At 39.1% G+C, this 16,254-nt stretch overlaps 6 protein-coding genes across 6 annotated transcripts; 2 read left to right on the top strand and 4 right to left on the bottom strand.

Annotated features, from left to right (window-relative positions):
• Positions 1-233: 233 nt before the first annotated feature.
• GCK72_018103 (uncharacterized protein) lies at positions 234-2,143 on the bottom strand (the record flags this gene model as incomplete). Its single annotated transcript, XM_053732392.1, has 7 exons — positions 234-308; positions 357-469; positions 514-631; positions 680-1,150; positions 1,201-1,801; positions 1,864-2,023; positions 2,071-2,143. The coding sequence occupies 7 exons, from the start codon at positions 2,141-2,143 to the stop codon at positions 234-236; spliced, it is 1,611 nt and encodes a 536-aa protein (XP_053581305.1).
• Positions 2,144-3,618: 1,475 nt separating this feature from the next.
• Positions 3,619-7,941, bottom strand: GCK72_018102 (uncharacterized protein; the record flags this gene model as incomplete). Its single annotated transcript, XM_003114287.2, has 10 exons — positions 3,619-4,215; positions 4,266-4,510; positions 4,567-4,917; positions 5,075-5,507; positions 5,559-5,786; positions 6,194-6,469; positions 6,687-6,784; positions 6,831-7,302; positions 7,488-7,670; positions 7,750-7,941. 10 exons carry the CDS (start codon positions 7,939-7,941, stop codon positions 3,619-3,621), a joined length of 3,075 nt encoding a protein of 1,024 aa, XP_003114335.2.
• A 542-nt stretch (positions 7,942-8,483) lies between these two features.
• GCK72_018101 (uncharacterized protein) lies at positions 8,484-9,338 on the top strand (the record flags this gene model as incomplete). Its single annotated transcript, XM_003113960.2, has 4 exons — positions 8,484-8,582; positions 8,664-8,743; positions 8,788-9,042; positions 9,215-9,338. 4 exons carry the CDS (start codon positions 8,484-8,486, stop codon positions 9,336-9,338), a joined length of 558 nt encoding a protein of 185 aa, XP_003114008.1.
• A 558-nt stretch (positions 9,339-9,896) lies between these two features.
• GCK72_018100 (uncharacterized protein) lies at positions 9,897-10,425 on the top strand (the record flags this gene model as incomplete). The annotated part of the gene is made up of 4 exons (XM_003114453.2): positions 9,897-9,942; positions 9,991-10,045; positions 10,097-10,254; positions 10,304-10,425. The coding sequence occupies 4 exons, from the start codon at positions 9,897-9,899 to the stop codon at positions 10,423-10,425; spliced, it is 381 nt and encodes a 126-aa protein (XP_003114501.2).
• Positions 10,426-10,436: 11 nt separating this feature from the next.
• GCK72_018099 (uncharacterized protein) lies at positions 10,437-12,972 on the bottom strand (the record flags this gene model as incomplete). Its single annotated transcript, XM_053732391.1, has 9 exons — positions 10,437-10,534; positions 10,582-10,684; positions 10,731-10,849; positions 10,896-11,190; positions 11,240-11,365; positions 11,682-11,774; positions 11,856-12,532; positions 12,597-12,841; positions 12,887-12,972. 9 exons carry the CDS (start codon positions 12,970-12,972, stop codon positions 10,437-10,439), a joined length of 1,842 nt encoding a protein of 613 aa, XP_053581304.1.
• Positions 12,973-13,290: 318 nt separating this feature from the next.
• On the bottom strand, positions 13,291-14,229 carry GCK72_018098 (uncharacterized protein; the record flags this gene model as incomplete). The annotated part of the gene is made up of 4 exons (XM_003114019.2): positions 13,291-13,361; positions 13,407-13,873; positions 13,927-14,086; positions 14,145-14,229. 4 exons carry the CDS (start codon positions 14,227-14,229, stop codon positions 13,291-13,293), a joined length of 783 nt encoding a protein of 260 aa, XP_003114067.2.
• Positions 14,230-16,254: the final 2,025 nt, after the last annotated feature.

The raw sequence follows: 16,254 nt of genomic DNA, 5'->3' as shown, positions 1-16,254 counted from the left end.
TGTCGAGAGCGGTGAGATTGATCGAACGCGTGAGAATCGCTGAGACATCCTCCATGAGGTTCAAGTTCGCTGTGGAATCGAGACTGCCTGAAATAAAATATTATTTCTACAATGCTATCGTCACCGGCGGAAGTTCGCGGATATTGTTGCGATTTGTTTCACGCTTGGAGAGAATTGATAAGGATACAATACACCTGTCCTATCTTTTTTCCTGTTTTCACTCACCTCCTTTTCTAACACATTTTGACGCCCAAACTTGTCCGAACCTTCTCATAGACTACATAGCTGATACTGACTGCGGGAATCACCTGGAAAAATAGATATTCTTCAATCACAATCTAGACACATTGAGAAACCTTTAAAAAATTAGGTGTGATCCCTCGATATAATCCCGTCAATCCTTCGTTTTGTACTATATACTTGAACTGTCCGAACATTGTATCCGGCTGTGATGTATAACGAGTGAGAGCTGGAAAAATGTGGATTGTTAGAGGAAAAAACCATTTGTCATACATTTAGCCTGTAACCGTGTCCGTACGAGTGCGAAAGGGTAGCTGGCGAGTTGTCCACATGTCGAACTACACGTACCGCAGGCAAGAAGTGCTAAAACACCAGGTTCAGAGGAAGTTGTCTGGAAAAGAAACATCTCAATTAACTTATTTTTGCATCTTTAACTCACCTCGTAGTATCGAATATAAGATCTCTTGAGTGTTTCGTAAATAGCTAAATCGATTCCAGCGTATGGAATGATCCCAATCAGATTCGGCAAATACCCTTTATAAAAACATCGGATTCCTTCTTTTGTATACATCTTATGAGCAAAATGAATGACACCTCGATCCAATTGACCAGTTTTTCGTAATGCTAACCGAGTTTTCATCACCTCCATCGGGTAGATGGCCGATTGAGATATCGCACCAGCAGCAGATCCTGCACACAATCTTTCAAAAGTGCTGATTTCTTGGCTTCCTTTCTTCTTTTGAATCAACCGTTTCAACTGATCATAGCACATAAACTTGATCGCACTTTCTGGTGCGATTTTGATCACATTGATTCCGTTTCCTCGCCATAACGATTTGATACCTCCTTCGGCGTGTAAAAGTTTCAGACATGAAATTACACTCAATCGATTCGTCTTTGATGAGTTGACCTGAACTGCTATAATTATTTCTAGTTTTCACACAAAAACCATTGTCTCACCTGAAGATACACCTTGATTCTGTCAAACGGAGCGGTGCAAGTTCTCGATACTGCACCGGCCAGCCCTCCAGCTACTAGATGCCTCCACCAGATGCCGTCTTGCATCTCTTGTTGACTGAAATCTTCTGGTATCTGACTGTCTTCTCCAATATCAATAATCAAGTTATGCCGCCAAAAGTCTACGATATCTTTCATATCTGACGATGGATAAAGTAGCATGAAATCTTGGAACTCTTTCAAACCAACAGATGCTGAGCCTGTTTGATCCATCTTGTTGACTATATCCTGCGCTTTCTGATCATCCAAAGGCACTCCAATATCTTTGCAGTAATTTTTCATTTCGACGACGTCAACTAATCCATCATGATTCCGATCCATGTCGGCAAACATCTCCGCGAGTTTTTGCTCATTTTCCAGAACGTAGCTTGAAAAACTATAAAAATCAACGCGTCCTTCATCATCGGGACTCATTTTAGACATGATGACAGGGGCAAGATTTGATGGAATATGTGGTGTTTCATGTTTTAGAGCGAGAGTCAAATCACGAATATCTATCGTTCCATCGTTGTCTATATCAAGTCGATCATAGATTTCACGAATTCTGAAACAGATACATGTCATTCAGTTCTCATTACTAAAATAATCATAACTTTTTACACTTACTGCTGTTCTTTTTCAGGCGACATTCCCCCATGAAGTGCTGAATGTGTTGCAATCGCAGCTTCTTTCGTCACTTTTCCCAGAACAAGCGGCACATGTTTTGGGCTTAACAGAGGTGTCACATCGTCCTTGTAGTCTCTGACATTACCAAGCTGAACATATTCTAAAAATGGAAAATAAACATATGCCGGTACTTTCAATTAATATTACGTTCTTCATCATCGCCGTCGTGTTCTCCTGCTGCAGATGTACTCGGTGATTCCACATTTACATTGATGTTCATCACAATGTCTGAAACAAAAAACTGAGTTTACGCTTTTTTGTTTCAAAGAGAAAAATCAATAAACAAGTATCGGCGAGCGTTTGCACACGACTGATAAAAAGTGCATTATCGGAAGCGGAAATTGTAAAAAGATTGATAGAGGTGAAAAGCATATAGGAATCAACAAAAAGAGCCCGAAAACTAGAGAAACGTGGCGATATTGAAAAACGAATTGTCGAAAATTTTCAACTATTCATATTCACGCCAACTTGCACACTTTCTGAGCTACCGTAGCCGTGAGCCTCAACAATATTCAAATGACTCAACGTTGCAAAACACAAGCTTCACGAAGGAAAGAATAAAGACGCGAATCGATTCGCGAATAACCTAATTTGCCGAAATCAAAAATTTTCCAGATTGATTAGTTCCAATAATCGATTCTTCCGCAGTTCGACGAAGTTCGGATGTTTCGAGATCTACTTTTCCAGTGTTCTTTTAATTTGATAGACTTTTGATAACAATACGATTTCTAAAATGACATCCTACACTTCTTGACTGATTATTCTGAAAAATTTCAACTCTAAAAATTTTCGAGCACCTGCATGCTTCACGACCTATATTCAATTTTCTTGCATGAAATAATTTTAGTTCAGATAAAACCTCTAAACCCAATTCATGCAACAAATTCCTCAGATTTATCTATTTCTCTTCCGATAAACAGAAAAGATTCAATATTTTCTTCAAAAACACCACGAATTTCAAACTTCACAGTTTCGCGCGCACAAAGTGGGCGGAGTTTCCCACGTGAAGCCGACGCCAATGTCTGTCGTCTCTCGTGAAAAGCATGCAGTCTCGCGCACTCTCGTCGATGTTCTCACACCAGTTCGCCTATAAAAGTGCGAATGATCGCAACTTTTCGTCATTCTCTACTGTAAAACCAGCTAATCTGGTGACCCTCTCCCCGCCCCATCCCTGCTTTTACCCCTGTCCCGGCTACTATTCCTCCCCTCCAGCGTAATATCGGTCTTCCGAGTTGGGTCACGGCGCTTAGTCCTTCCGACATATGGCAATGACTAGAACCTTGGCTCAGCTCGGGACTCTGATGAGCACTTTTTACCCCTTCCCTGTCCCCTATTCACTGCTGTTATTCGAAGGTCTTCGGACCGCCCCTTCAGTTGACTCGTGATCCGCCGACTTTGATATATGGACGAATCACAGTCACCTGATGGTACGGTCTTTGAATTCCTATATAATTATGGTAAGATAAAATTTTAATAAGTAAAAATTCATTCAGGAAAAAGATGTGCAAGAAACAGCGATGACAAGAAATGAATGGAACTTGAGAAACGGAACCATTGGAATTCGATATAATTTACTAGTAGAGAAATAATAGCTTACGGATACACGTGAGAAACCCAATCGAATAAAGGTCTTTGGGGGAAAAACCGAATGATCACAAAAAAACACAACGAGAAAGTAATTACAGACTACGATTTTTAGGACTGCTGGTTGGGATTTTCTCCGAGTAGACGAGCCAGTCGACGTTGACGAACTTCTTCGGCTTCTGGAGTTCGAGAAGAAGTCGATGGTCCTGTTGATGTAGAGGGAGATGAAGGAACGGGGGGTGCGGAAGACGTTGATGGTTGTGGGGTGTTAAATGAATTATCACGGAAAATTGAACGAGGTTGTGGAGGAGTGGTGGACGATGTCGCTTCAGCTTCTTGAGTAGGCTCATCTGTTGGCACTGTTTCAGTTGCAGGTGCTTCTTCTTCCGATACTTCCGTGTTAACAACGACAACATTACGTCTCAGTGGTGTAACAGCAGCCAACTGAACCATTTGCATTTGTGCAGATTCAAGAAGGACCATGATATTATCCATAGCCTGAAGTCGTGCAATGATGGCATCTCGGGTATTGCCCTCCAATCGATGAAGTTCTTCCATTGTGAGTAGGTTATACGATGGATTAGCTGGAGGAATGATTGGCTCCGCATTTCCTGTTGTTCCATTCACTTGAGGAATAGGTGGAGGTGGCATCATTGGGAACATCCCAGGCGGACCACCCATGGCCATTGGTGGAGGAGGCATCATATTCTGGAAAAATAATTTTTTGTAGTTCATAAAATAGTAAATTCAAAATTTACCATAAACTCTGGGCGATTTGCTGGGGCCGGTGCATAGAATATTTGGTGTGGGAAAGGTCCAGGTTGTCCTCCTGCTTGTGCTCCACCAGCTTGAACACCCATCGCTTGTTGAGGGAATCCGAACTGGTGTCCAATGAATGGAAGGAATGGAGGAAGTCCAGCGGCAGGTTGTGCTCCCGCAGCGTTGTTATCGGCGTTTCTCGCAGCATCTGCAGCATTAGCACCAGCTGCACCGTTTCTTCCTTCTAAAGTTGAATGCAATTTTTAACGCTAGAAAATTGAACAAAATTATTAAACTTACGCCAAATGTCTGTGCGGCAAGTGGGACATGTCTGTTGTCTCTGGAACCAGCTGCGAAGACAGTGGGCATGGAACACGTGAGAACATGGAAGACGTTTCGGAGCTGCTTCAACAGTCATTTCTTCGCGGCAAATGATACAGGTAGCATCCATTGCTGCCAGCTCATCGGAAGATACAACAGGGAACTGACTGTTCATAGCGTTGATAGCTCTTCTTGATAGAATAACATCGAGGAATGCTTTGTGAAGAGCTCGAACTGATTGGTAGAATGGGCGAACGGAGAACAATGGGAATGTGTGTACTCGGAGCATGATGACTGCGAAAAATCCGTACAACAAGCAACGAATCAGATCTGAAAAATTATATTTTCGAAGAGTTTAAAAGTTTTTTTTTTCAATTTACTTTTATGAATCCCCGCTTATATAAGTGTTAATGCACTTACTGATATATCGTAATAGGAAAGAGATTACATAATTTTTCTTTTTTTTTCTAATCATTGAAAAACTTACTGATAAAAAGCTCTGCATAAAGAAGGTAAACTGCTTTGTTGTCCCATGATTGTGTATTACGAAGATCATGCATATGCAACAAGTACTTGATAGTTACATGAAGCACAAGAGCTAGCAAAATCGCGTATTCGAATCCAAACACAATCTGAGCACTGGCGCCTCGGGTAATTGTTGTGAAATAAGCACTTGACACAAAATATGAATCAGCAAATCCGAGAGCAGCTAATACAGTCATCATTCGAAGATGGAATCGGAGTGTGATAACTGGACTTCTCTCCATCATATCCACTCTATCATCTGCCAGCCAATGGAAACATTTGATAAATAGTAGACCGATGAATTGCATGACAAATATTGCTGAGAAATCATCACGAAAAACTGTAAATGCGAGGCATGTCTCTAGAACTGCATGCCACGTACGTTCCGATAGATGCTGAAAATACAGAATACATTTATCTAATGTATAAACAAAAATTCGATTTACCTCTGCTTCCGCAGCTCTCAAATCTCCAAACAAAATTGACTTCAGAAGCTGGAACATTAAATAGACTAGGACAAGTCCTTGTACATAGAGAACTGCCATACTGGCATTACTCTTCGAAAGATATACAATTGCAGGATAAAACTGTTTGTTGACGACGAATGCGTTGAGTACGGTGGCCGCCGTCGCCACGCACGAGCCACCAAATATCCATCCGGCTGAGATTCTCATCTGAATGAAAGATGAGGTGCTGAAACAAAATATCTTAAAAATGGTTTTAGAAGATTGAGAACAAGAAAAGTAAATGGTAAGAAAACCAGATTATTGAACAAAAAAATGAATATAAATGAAAGAGATTTCGAAGCTTTATGCCAAATAGAGAAAAATTCCAATCACAGGCGGAGAACTACCACAAGTTAATTTAGGATTCGAACCAAAAAGAAAAAAAAAGCTATTTCGTGAATAAGGATGAACAGGGAATACATATGAAAGGGGAAAGAAGAAGCGACCAGTGAAGTCTTTCTCAGTTTACGATTTTTTACAGTAGACACATTTAAACGGAATTTTTCAGCGGGAATCAAGAATTGACACAACGGGAATCAAAATTTGATACTTTAGGTCAGGAACATCACAAATACAACGAAAAAAACCATAAGAACTCCAAATATTTGAATCATTAGCCAGCGGTTTTTACTGATATTCTGGAGGTATCTAACAAGTTCTGACTGAGCCATGTCGATATTGAGAGCAGTATCTTCGACATTCGAATCAATTCTCGTGATCATTTCTCCTTGTTCACTAACTAATGTTGCTAACTGAGAGAATATTTGACCCAGTTCGGAAATGGATCCTTCGATTGTGGCCATTGTATTGCTTCGAGCTTGCGCGTACTCCAGAGAGGTATCACGGTGTTGCTGAAATATATGTAAATAAAAATTGGAGTTATCTTGCAGAGTATGCTCTTAGTTCTACAAATATTTCGCCGATAAGATTAGTAATTTAGAATGGATTGACTTCACCTCTTGCTTCTCTTCAAAAATGGGTGAAGTATAATAACTGTCAAACGCTATTAAAGCTTTTGCGTTTAAATTTTTTCTTTTTAGTTTTTACAAGTTTGTTCCAAAATCTTACCATGGTTCTTTGAGTTTGAAAGTTGTCCACTGCACCCATATCCAATGCAATACTTGAAGAGCCATGTTGCTCATCATCTTGAAGAAGCTTGGAGCGAACTGGAACGAAATATAAAACTTTTTACTTAATTTTTGAAAAACATACCGTTTGCACCTGATGACGATGATGGAAGGCCCATTGGCAGTGGTGCACCGCTTGAAAACTTATCACGACGAGTCTTCTCAGCCTTCATCGTTTCAGTACTGATTACAACAACGTTTTCATAATCTCTGCCTACATTGGCCAGTTTCGATTGTAAGCCTACAACAACCCAATGACTGTGTCCATTATTTTGATCATTTAAATGTCCAGCACGCCTTTTAGAGAATTCTTGAAGTTGGGCGATTTGTTTATTCAAACCCGTCAAATCTGATTTGACAATCGATGAAAGGTGTTCGATCTGCGATCGCTCTTCGTACATGCTCTTCTTTTTTGCGAGCTCAGCAAGTTTCTCCATTTTGGCACAAGTTAGACTCAATTCTCGGCCAATTCTTTTGGCGTGCGAGTTGAATTGCACAGATTCGGCGAGCATCTCATGTTTCTGATGAGGTCGATGTCCGTTGGCCGCTGCTTTCATCTGCAAACTTTTTTGAAATTTTTTATTCATAAGCAGTCAATCAGCTTTGACTCTTAGTTGAAAATAAGGGCCGATCTCTAGTCTTTTTTTATAATAGTTTTTATAAAACCCAAAAAGTTTTACGTCATTCGTCTGATATTTCGTAATTTTCTGATATCTAAATACTTAGTTTTCCAAAATATTACCTGCGCTGACTTGGCTGTTGCCTGGAATTCTGAAGTTCGATCTCGAGAAGGCATGGTGATAATAATGTGATCGAGAGGGTTTCCAAAAATACTCAATGTTTCAAGTGCTTCTGCAACTTTCGATCGATTGGCGTCGAAGGGTTCTACGCCTTCCGCAGTGTCGTAGGACGATGTAAGCGCCTCCTGAAAGAAAAAAAGAGAGATGAATGAAAAAGAGAAACGAGAAATAGCCAGATAAACATCTGCCTTCGTTCCGACAAACCTGCGCAGAATTCCAAAGTTGAGAAGCGGATGCGTTAAAAACGGTTGAAAAAGAGCTGTAAGCGATTCCTCCGGGGGCACCAGGGGCTGGTTTGTGATTCTTTTGATCTGGATCGTGTTCGAAATCAACGGTCGAGTATGAGTTCGGTTCTGGAATTCGTCGACGAGATCTAATGTTTTGAAAGTCCGACATCCGACATTGAGCAAACTGAAAATGAAGGAAAATTAATGAACACGGACGTGTGATTTTTCAAATATTTAAAAAGTTGAATAAAACAGTTGTTCGGTACAGAAAAGCAAACAACGAAAGTTCCGCGGTACGCCAGAAATCGCCACCAAACCGGCTCGACATCGTGGAGAAGCAAATCAATGTGTTTTCGGGGAGTAGTGCGTTGTGTTGCGTATTGCGTGCGCCGCAAACACGCTTCACAATGCAGGCGAATTTATTATTTTTGGTGTTGTTTCGGATGTTTTTTACTTTTTTTTAAACTTTTGAAGTTCTAAAAATGTTTATTGAACAATATATTAACGAAAAACACAACTATTTTTGTTTTTGTTTTGACAATTTCAACGATTACCGTAAGCTTTGGAACACGTTGCCGCTCGATTACCGTAGCCCCCCGTAAATCGACAAAAATAAAAATAATACTTCCACTTCACGCTTCCGTTTTTGATTCCGTTTTCTACCTTCTGTTTCAGTTTTTCACTGTTTGAAGTATTATTTTTTCTCCAGGAATGGTTACCAAGCTACTGGTGATTTCCTGCCTCATTCTTGGTGCTTTTGCCCACCAACCACAGCAATTTCCAGGATCGAATCAACAACAGCCGCACCAGGTACTTTATACATCTGATATATTATCAAATTAGTATTTCAAAAGCCTTAGAAATTGTGTATTTCAATTTATCACCTTCCAGGGTCAACCAGAACAAGCCCACAATGCTCAGGCAGGGCAGCAACAGCAGCAATTTGGTGGAGAGCAAGCAAGAGATGAACAGTTAGTGTTTGTTCTTTTTAAAATCAATTACTATTAGTTTTCAGCCATATCAAAGAACATTTGGATGGAAAAGTTGATCCCACAGCGAACATGACACCCGAACAGCTTCAATTCCATTATTTCAATATGCACGATTTAGATAAGAACGGGAAGCTGGACGGTGTTGAGCTGATCAAAGCCATCACTCACTTCCACGCTGAAAACCCAGGACCAGCGCACACTCAAAACAATCCAAATCATCAGCCACCACCACTTCCAAGCGAGGTTGAGCTGGAGACAATGATTGATAGCATTTTAAAGTAAGAACTTCTATCATCCTAGCGAATATACAAGTTTCAAGCCAGAAACAAAAATTGAGAGCACATAACTTGGATTAAACAAAGATTCTTTTCTGGCACTTTTCGAAATAAATTACCGGATATTCTTGATTTAATTCGGAACAAATATTAATTATGAAAAAATACTTTTCAGAGATGATGACTTCAACGCTGACGGTTTCATTGATTATGGAGAGTTTCTGAAAGCTCAAAAGATTAGGGAAGATCAAGCAAGAACCCATCAAGAGCAGATGGCGAAGACCGGTGGAACACAATAATCAATTATACTGATTAGGACATCGATTAAACTATCCAATTAGCCATAATTCTAATTTTCTCCTTCTTTCTCATTTTCCCCGTTTCCCAAAGTTTCTCGTCTTCAAATTCTACGTCTCGCAATGGGTTCTATCGGCTGCTGTAACAAAAATCCTTTTCGAACTATTCTCGTCACTTTTAACACTGTAACTGGTATATAATAGTCAGACATCGTTCCCATTTCCCTTCCCCCAGTCAACTCACTAATTCTTTAGTCATATTTATTTTACTGCATTTTTCCATTTCTCCATTCAAGTTGTGATGATTTTCGAACCCGTTTGTAAAATAAGCATAATTTAATTTATTATCTCGATTCAGAGATTGGATTTTGAGTATAAAAATTTGCATTTACCGAGTTTCCATCATTATTTGCACTTGCAAAAGTTTCGTATCGATTTGGAATTGAGGCGTGTCGTATGGGGGAGACTGATAATAAAATATCGATGCATCGACAGTCTTGGGAAAGTTTTGCTCTCTATTCCCTTTCTCTCTTACCCTCTTTCTAGCACACATTCTGTAAAATGCGTACACTTTTTTTCATTTCTATTGTATTTTTTACTGTTTTTGGTATGTATTTTCTTTATTTTTCTTTATAGGCAGCCTAGTTTTTTGTAGTTTCTGTAACAAGTGGAGCAACATTCGCAGAGGAGAAAGATGTTCACGATGAAGGGTGAGGACACGTGTACGAATAGGAAACTGCACATTCTCAACTTGATTTCAGACATATTAAGCAACATTTGGAGAACAAGATAGAAGTAGAGAAACTGACAGAAGAGCAACAAAGATTCCATTATTTCTCGATGCACGATTTGAATAAGGACAATTATATTGATGGAATCGAGATTCTGAAGGCACTTACTCATGATCACGGGGAGCATCGTAAGTTTTCTTTTCATTTGGAAACAAAGTGAACAATTTCTTTTTGTAGCAACAGCAGGACCATCTACTGATGAAGGAGAAGCAGAGAGACTTGTAGATGCTGTGTTAGATGATTTGGATTCTAACGGAGATGGAGTTATTGATTATTCTGAATACTTGAGACGACAGTAATCATAAATTATTTATTCATTCAAAACTTCTTTTTTCGTTTCTTTCTCCTTTCTAAGTTCTTCCAATAATTGTGCAATTGCATTTCCTTCTCGAGCTGTTGGTATCTCATCTGAAAGAAATAATCATTGTGAAAAAGAAAATTGGAATAAGACTTACCAACTCCCAACATCTTTCTCGCAAGTTCCAGTATTGTCCAAGATTTGTTTGTCTTATTTTTCATCCCTTCATCTCGATACATTACCTCGTTTCCTTCGGAGCTCTTCAATGATTTGAAGAAATAAGAAGTGAGATATCAAATAACTCACTTTAATAATAGGAAATCCTTTTATTTTTGTCATATCATACAGGTGTTCTTTCTCTTTTGGATCTCCTTGTTTGCCTATCAAATCTCCTATTCTCCACATCACAGATGGAATATTATCAGCTGAATTGATCTCCATTGATGTTATGATTACGGTATCAATACTCACGTGGTATTGAATTGATGAGTTTCGAAGTAGATGAAGTTTCAGATGGACCAATTCCATGAGTATATGGTATCAAATTAAATCTCGGTCCATTTGAGGAAATCTCCGATGGATTAAGGCCGCCCATTCCAGGTCTTCCTCTCATTTCTGTCTGCAATTGTGACAGTTCTGGAAACATTGGTCCATGTGAAGAATGATGGTTCGATGATTCATGAACATCTTCTCTTTCCTTGCTTTTCTGATGCATTTCGAATAAGTGAGCAACCGATGAAACAAGTTGAGTGATTGGAGAATATTCCTGTAAACCAGATTGAGAAATGGAATTTAAGCGAATTACGGTAACTGACAATTTCTATATTTTGATCGAACGGATTTCCAACGAGATGGTGCATTGGCATTCCCATCGGCATTCCCATAGGCATCCCCATTGGCAACCCCATTCCCATTCCCATTCCCATCCCTCCAATCCCTATCTGAAAACTTTCGAGATTAAGAGTTTTCCTAACATAAATCTCACCGGCATTTCCTGAAATAGTTGACAACTGCAGAAGCTCAAGAAAATACAAAATAAGACAAAGCAACTGTGTGGATTCATAATAGGAAGTGACGAGAAGGAAGTGAGATAATTGAGGAAAAGTGACTCAAGTTGTAATGTAGGTCATCCGTGAAATTAGAGATTTCCAATAAAAAAACGGCAGATGTTCAGAGAAAATATTTTATTTCAAAAGACAAAAAAGTTTATGAGATTCAGTGAGTATCAGGATTCGATTGAATCATAAACCCATTCACACATATTTTGTCAAGATCTTCCACATTGATAAGATGGTGACGGATCGCGTATTCAAGAACCGCCATTGACAAAAAGACGAATTGATCAGCTTTCTGAAAATGATATTTTCAAAAGGAATAATAAATGAATGTTTTAAATTATGAAGACCCCTCCAGAGAAACTCAACAAATTACCATGCAAGCAGCTCCACGTAGCATCCGAAGTCTCGCAATAGTATCCAGAACATCAACGAGTGGAGTTCCGATTGCATGAGATGCTTCTAGACGTCTACATAGAATATCGAGAGCAGCCAACGTGCAACTTCTGCTAAATCCATCGAAGCAGACAAGAGTTATTGGGGTTCTGTAAATCCAAAAATAAAAGGTTTGTTTTTTTAAATTAGGGTCTAGCCTCTGACTCTCTTCAAATCTCTTCTCAGCCACACCCTGTTTCTTCATAATTGTTCTCATATGATTCATATCAGCAACAAGATCCAAAATATCCGATGGTCGTTGAGGGTAACCGACTGTTCCCCACCCCATATAAGCAATCAAGCATATTGTTTTGACAGTGGAAATGCTATGTTTGGAAAGTTTCAGAACAGCAGAATACGTGGTCGGACGAACTTTTCGAATATTGTCGAGTTCGATAGTCATATCATCAAAAGTCATTGGCTCTCCTTGTTTCGTCGGCATAAATGGTTTTCCCTTCTCATCAATTAATTTGGAAAGAGTCACGACTACAACTGAATTACGGTCATAAATCGATCGCCAAAACTGGGCAATTGTTTCAGAAATTGGGGAAGGAGCGACGATGTATTTCCGAATTTCACGGAATCCATCAATCCAACTGGCATTGATGTAGTTGTGGCCTGGAAGTCACACCTTTTTGTCATTCTTGAGTACAAGAAATCAGTATGTGTTGTAAAAACCAACCTTTTTTATGAATCGCTCTCACACGTGTCTGCTCATATACTTGAATTTCCCCTAGTTTATTGAGCTCCGGATGGTCAAAAAAGGCATCAACGGTGCGAAGGCGTGACAACGGAACAGCGGCAAAATGAGAGAACTCTCTGGCGACGTTAGAAGTTGAAAGAAGTTTGATGAAGACGTCAAGTGGACGAGTGCAAGCGTTTTTCGTGTTCAGATCGAAAAGAAACTCGTTTTTATCAAGTGAAATGCTGAAAGATATGAGATATTTTCTGAAATATATCATACTATCTTACACATGTCCACTTGTCAAATCAGCTGCACTGTTATAAGTGTGAAGTCCAATCGCCGATTCAGTAGAATGTGGACCTTCTCCGAGCATCTTTATTTTGTAAAATAAACTTATCTGGTTTCAGTTTTGAACTTTTCTTTTTTTCTTTTTGTGGTCCTTTTTTCTGTTTGAGATGTCTTCACGTTGCAATAAAAATTTTTTATATTTAAGAAACTGAAAAATAAAGTAAGATTTGAACACCGGACAACTACAAGCTCTGCAGAAAATGAACACAAGAATTATGCTCAATTGAGACGAGAAATATGTGGATGAAAGACAAATATAAGTAATAGATTAATGAGGAAACCCGTTGGAAATTATTAAAGTACTTGAAAATAAAAACAAAGAGAAAAAAAGAACTGAACAAAACTATTCTGGTCTTAAAATATACAGGAACGGGTTGAGCTGATCGGGACGTTTTGCGGGGACACGGTTGATTTCTGGAATATTATAAATGTTGAATTTTTCAGATAGAATTCACAAACCTTGAACAATGCATTTCCTCCATTCTTCAAAAGTCAGCTTCCTATCCCTATCCATATCACAAGTTTTGAATAAATTCCTCGAGCACTGTCTAACATTTTTCCACTCGAGTAACACTGATTTGAACGGTTTCCACTCTCTTCTCTCTAATACATTGTTATGATTTATATTGAGTTGGTTGAATTTCCATCTGATTGCTGAATCCCGACTAACTTTCGTTGCATTCACTCCATTCATTATCATTTCTGATTTGATTGTTGATACAAGTCGACGGAGGAATCGAGTCCTTTTCTTCTCTTTACACCGATTATTTCTTCTCACTCTCTTCGGAGCAATTGTTGTTACCACAGTCTCTTCACATTTTGGTTTTCCTCTTGATGTGGATGATCCTATTTTAGGTTCTCCAGATAGTTCATCCACACACCAACAGTATGCAGACACTTCATAACATTGCACTTTATCATATAACCTAGAATTTCAGAAGTTCAGAAACTCGAGCGTTTATTGATAAAAATCACTTACAATGAATTTTTAGGAGAGCAAGTAGGTATATAGATTCGGGCGTCTCCATCAGTTTTCCTTTTCAGCGCTTTTCTTCTTTGAGATGCACAATCTAGACGAATGACTTCTTCGAATCTTTGACGTACAGATAGGTCATTTGTATCGGATATGTCAAGGACGCCTGCAAAAAGTATTAGTTCAGAAAAGTGAGATCCTAAAACAAAATTTAAAAAACTCACCCAATCCACCTTTCTGTGCAATTGGAGTTCCATTAACCAAGTATATCCAAGCAATTAATTGAAGGGATAAGTGTTCGGGCCGCATCGAAAAAAAGAAGAAACTTTGATATTGAGAAGATATGTGCAGAAATTCAAAATAAGAGCTGTCCGTTAAAAAAGTGAAATTGAGTGGGAGAGTGGACAAGTGAAAAGAGAGAGGGAGTAACCAGATTAGGCTGCACTTTTCTGCAACGCGTGTGGGCTGAATTCAAAGTGACGTGGGTGTTCCGAAGGGATTTTTGGGAAGCGTTCACAGCTAATTAAGGGACTTTATAATTTGAGAAAAGTTAAAGAAAATGAGATCACAGGAATTAGAACCAGAGTGCTAAAATCTAAAGTTCAGCGTGACGTTCTGGTGTTTTTGATGTAACCGAATACATCTTTTCCGGTCTTGAGGAAGAGGAATGAAAGGGAGAAAAAAGAAGTTTTGGTTTCTTGAATTCAAAAATTGTGAGAGATCAAGAACATGAGCTTTGAAATCGGAAACATTTCATTTGGATCTTGCTAGAAGTTCTGGAATAGTGGATTCTAAAATAAGCTGATCATCCTAGATTAATTTTTTGATTCATAAAAATCAGCTCCGAAAATGTTTCTAAAATCTACTAGAGTTGATTCTCAAACTCTCATTCTACTTCAAAATAAATCCTGGGTTCAATGGTCCCCGCCCCGCCCAGATTTTTTTTCTGGACGTCTTCTTCAGTGAGGCGTGAACACCCTGTTGAGCCTCTTCCACCTCGTTTCCGATAGTGAAATCATTCTTCTCCCTATTTCGGCATCCACCTACTTTTTCCGGTGTAGCAACGCATTCATTCTTCTAAATGTCACATCACACCTCCACCTTTTCTCTTTTTGTAAAAAGGTATCAGAACTCCGTCAAGTAGAAGAACAAGAGGAAATGACAGCGAAGAAAAAACCCGAAGAAGAGGAAGGAATGGGGCAGAACGAACGAAAAGTAGAGGGAGAGGAGGTCAACGGCCGATCGGCTGTTTTGAGAATCTCATAAAAGTATCCGAAGTCACCCCCTTGGCCAGTGTGTGTTTAATTGACCCGCGACGACCGAAGCCAAATCGTAAAATTTGGTTTTGAAGGTTTTTTCTACTAGATCTTCACTGGGGTCCATGGGGTGTTATGTCACAAAAAACAAGTGATTTTATCTGGGTGTGGCCACAGTTAAAATGGTGAAATGGTACTCAAATCCGCGGGAAATCTCGTTTTTATTGCACTACCTCTTATTCACAAAATACAATTGGTAGTGATCTGAGTGTTAAATTTAATTGGAAGTTCTAAAAAGAGATTGCTACCGAACAGCGGGATCTCAGTAATTCTAACGAGATTGAGAGCTGTGAGGTCAGAAATTTCATTTGGAAACTGGCAACACTTTCATGTTTTGTGCCTTATATACCCTGAAACAAAGTGGTAAACAAGCAGTGATCATACAAAATGGATTCGAAGTAGTAACGGATAAGTCAGGTCATATAATGATCATGATCGAACAGCTCAGTGAAATTTTGAGAACATTTAAATTCTTGCAAGCAACTTTAAACAACCATCCCGATCGACTTTTCCAAAAAATGAATTATTAATTACTGTAGCCTGCTCTCACCCCAATTTCTTCTCGCCACATCTGATAAATCACGGGTGAAACTTTCTCAATAATTTGATGCGGCGGTATTAAAATATTGATAAGAAAACAGTGAAAGCAGTGTGCATATACTATTTTATCTATCTTTGGAATGAATTCGTAAGCGGTCGATATGATTTCAAAACGGATTACAATTATAGGACGGAGTGAACTCGAGGAAGAAATTTTGTGGAAAAGGTTCTTGTATTCTAAAAAAAGCGAACTGGCACATGTCCATTAAAGTGAGAAACAATGATAAGATGTAAAAGATGGTGAAAGAGTGAAATTTTTGGTGATGGCTCCAGACAGACGTGCCAGTCTCCCGATTTCATGGCGCCGCGCTCACACTCTCTCTTATCACTTATCACCAATTGAATATTCAATATTCTCTGAGTCAGTTGGTCATCTGTTTTGTTTTTTGTAAAAATGGAATATAAAACGAGAATAGAT

The sequence above is a fragment of the Caenorhabditis remanei genome, chromosome V (genome assembly GCF_010183535.1).
Source record: "Caenorhabditis remanei strain PX506 chromosome V, whole genome shotgun sequence".
NCBI lineage: Eukaryota > Metazoa > Nematoda > Chromadorea > Rhabditida > Rhabditidae > Caenorhabditis > Caenorhabditis remanei.
The sequence above is the reverse complement of the archived record's forward strand: the minus strand, read 5'-3'. Positions and strand labels throughout refer to the sequence as shown.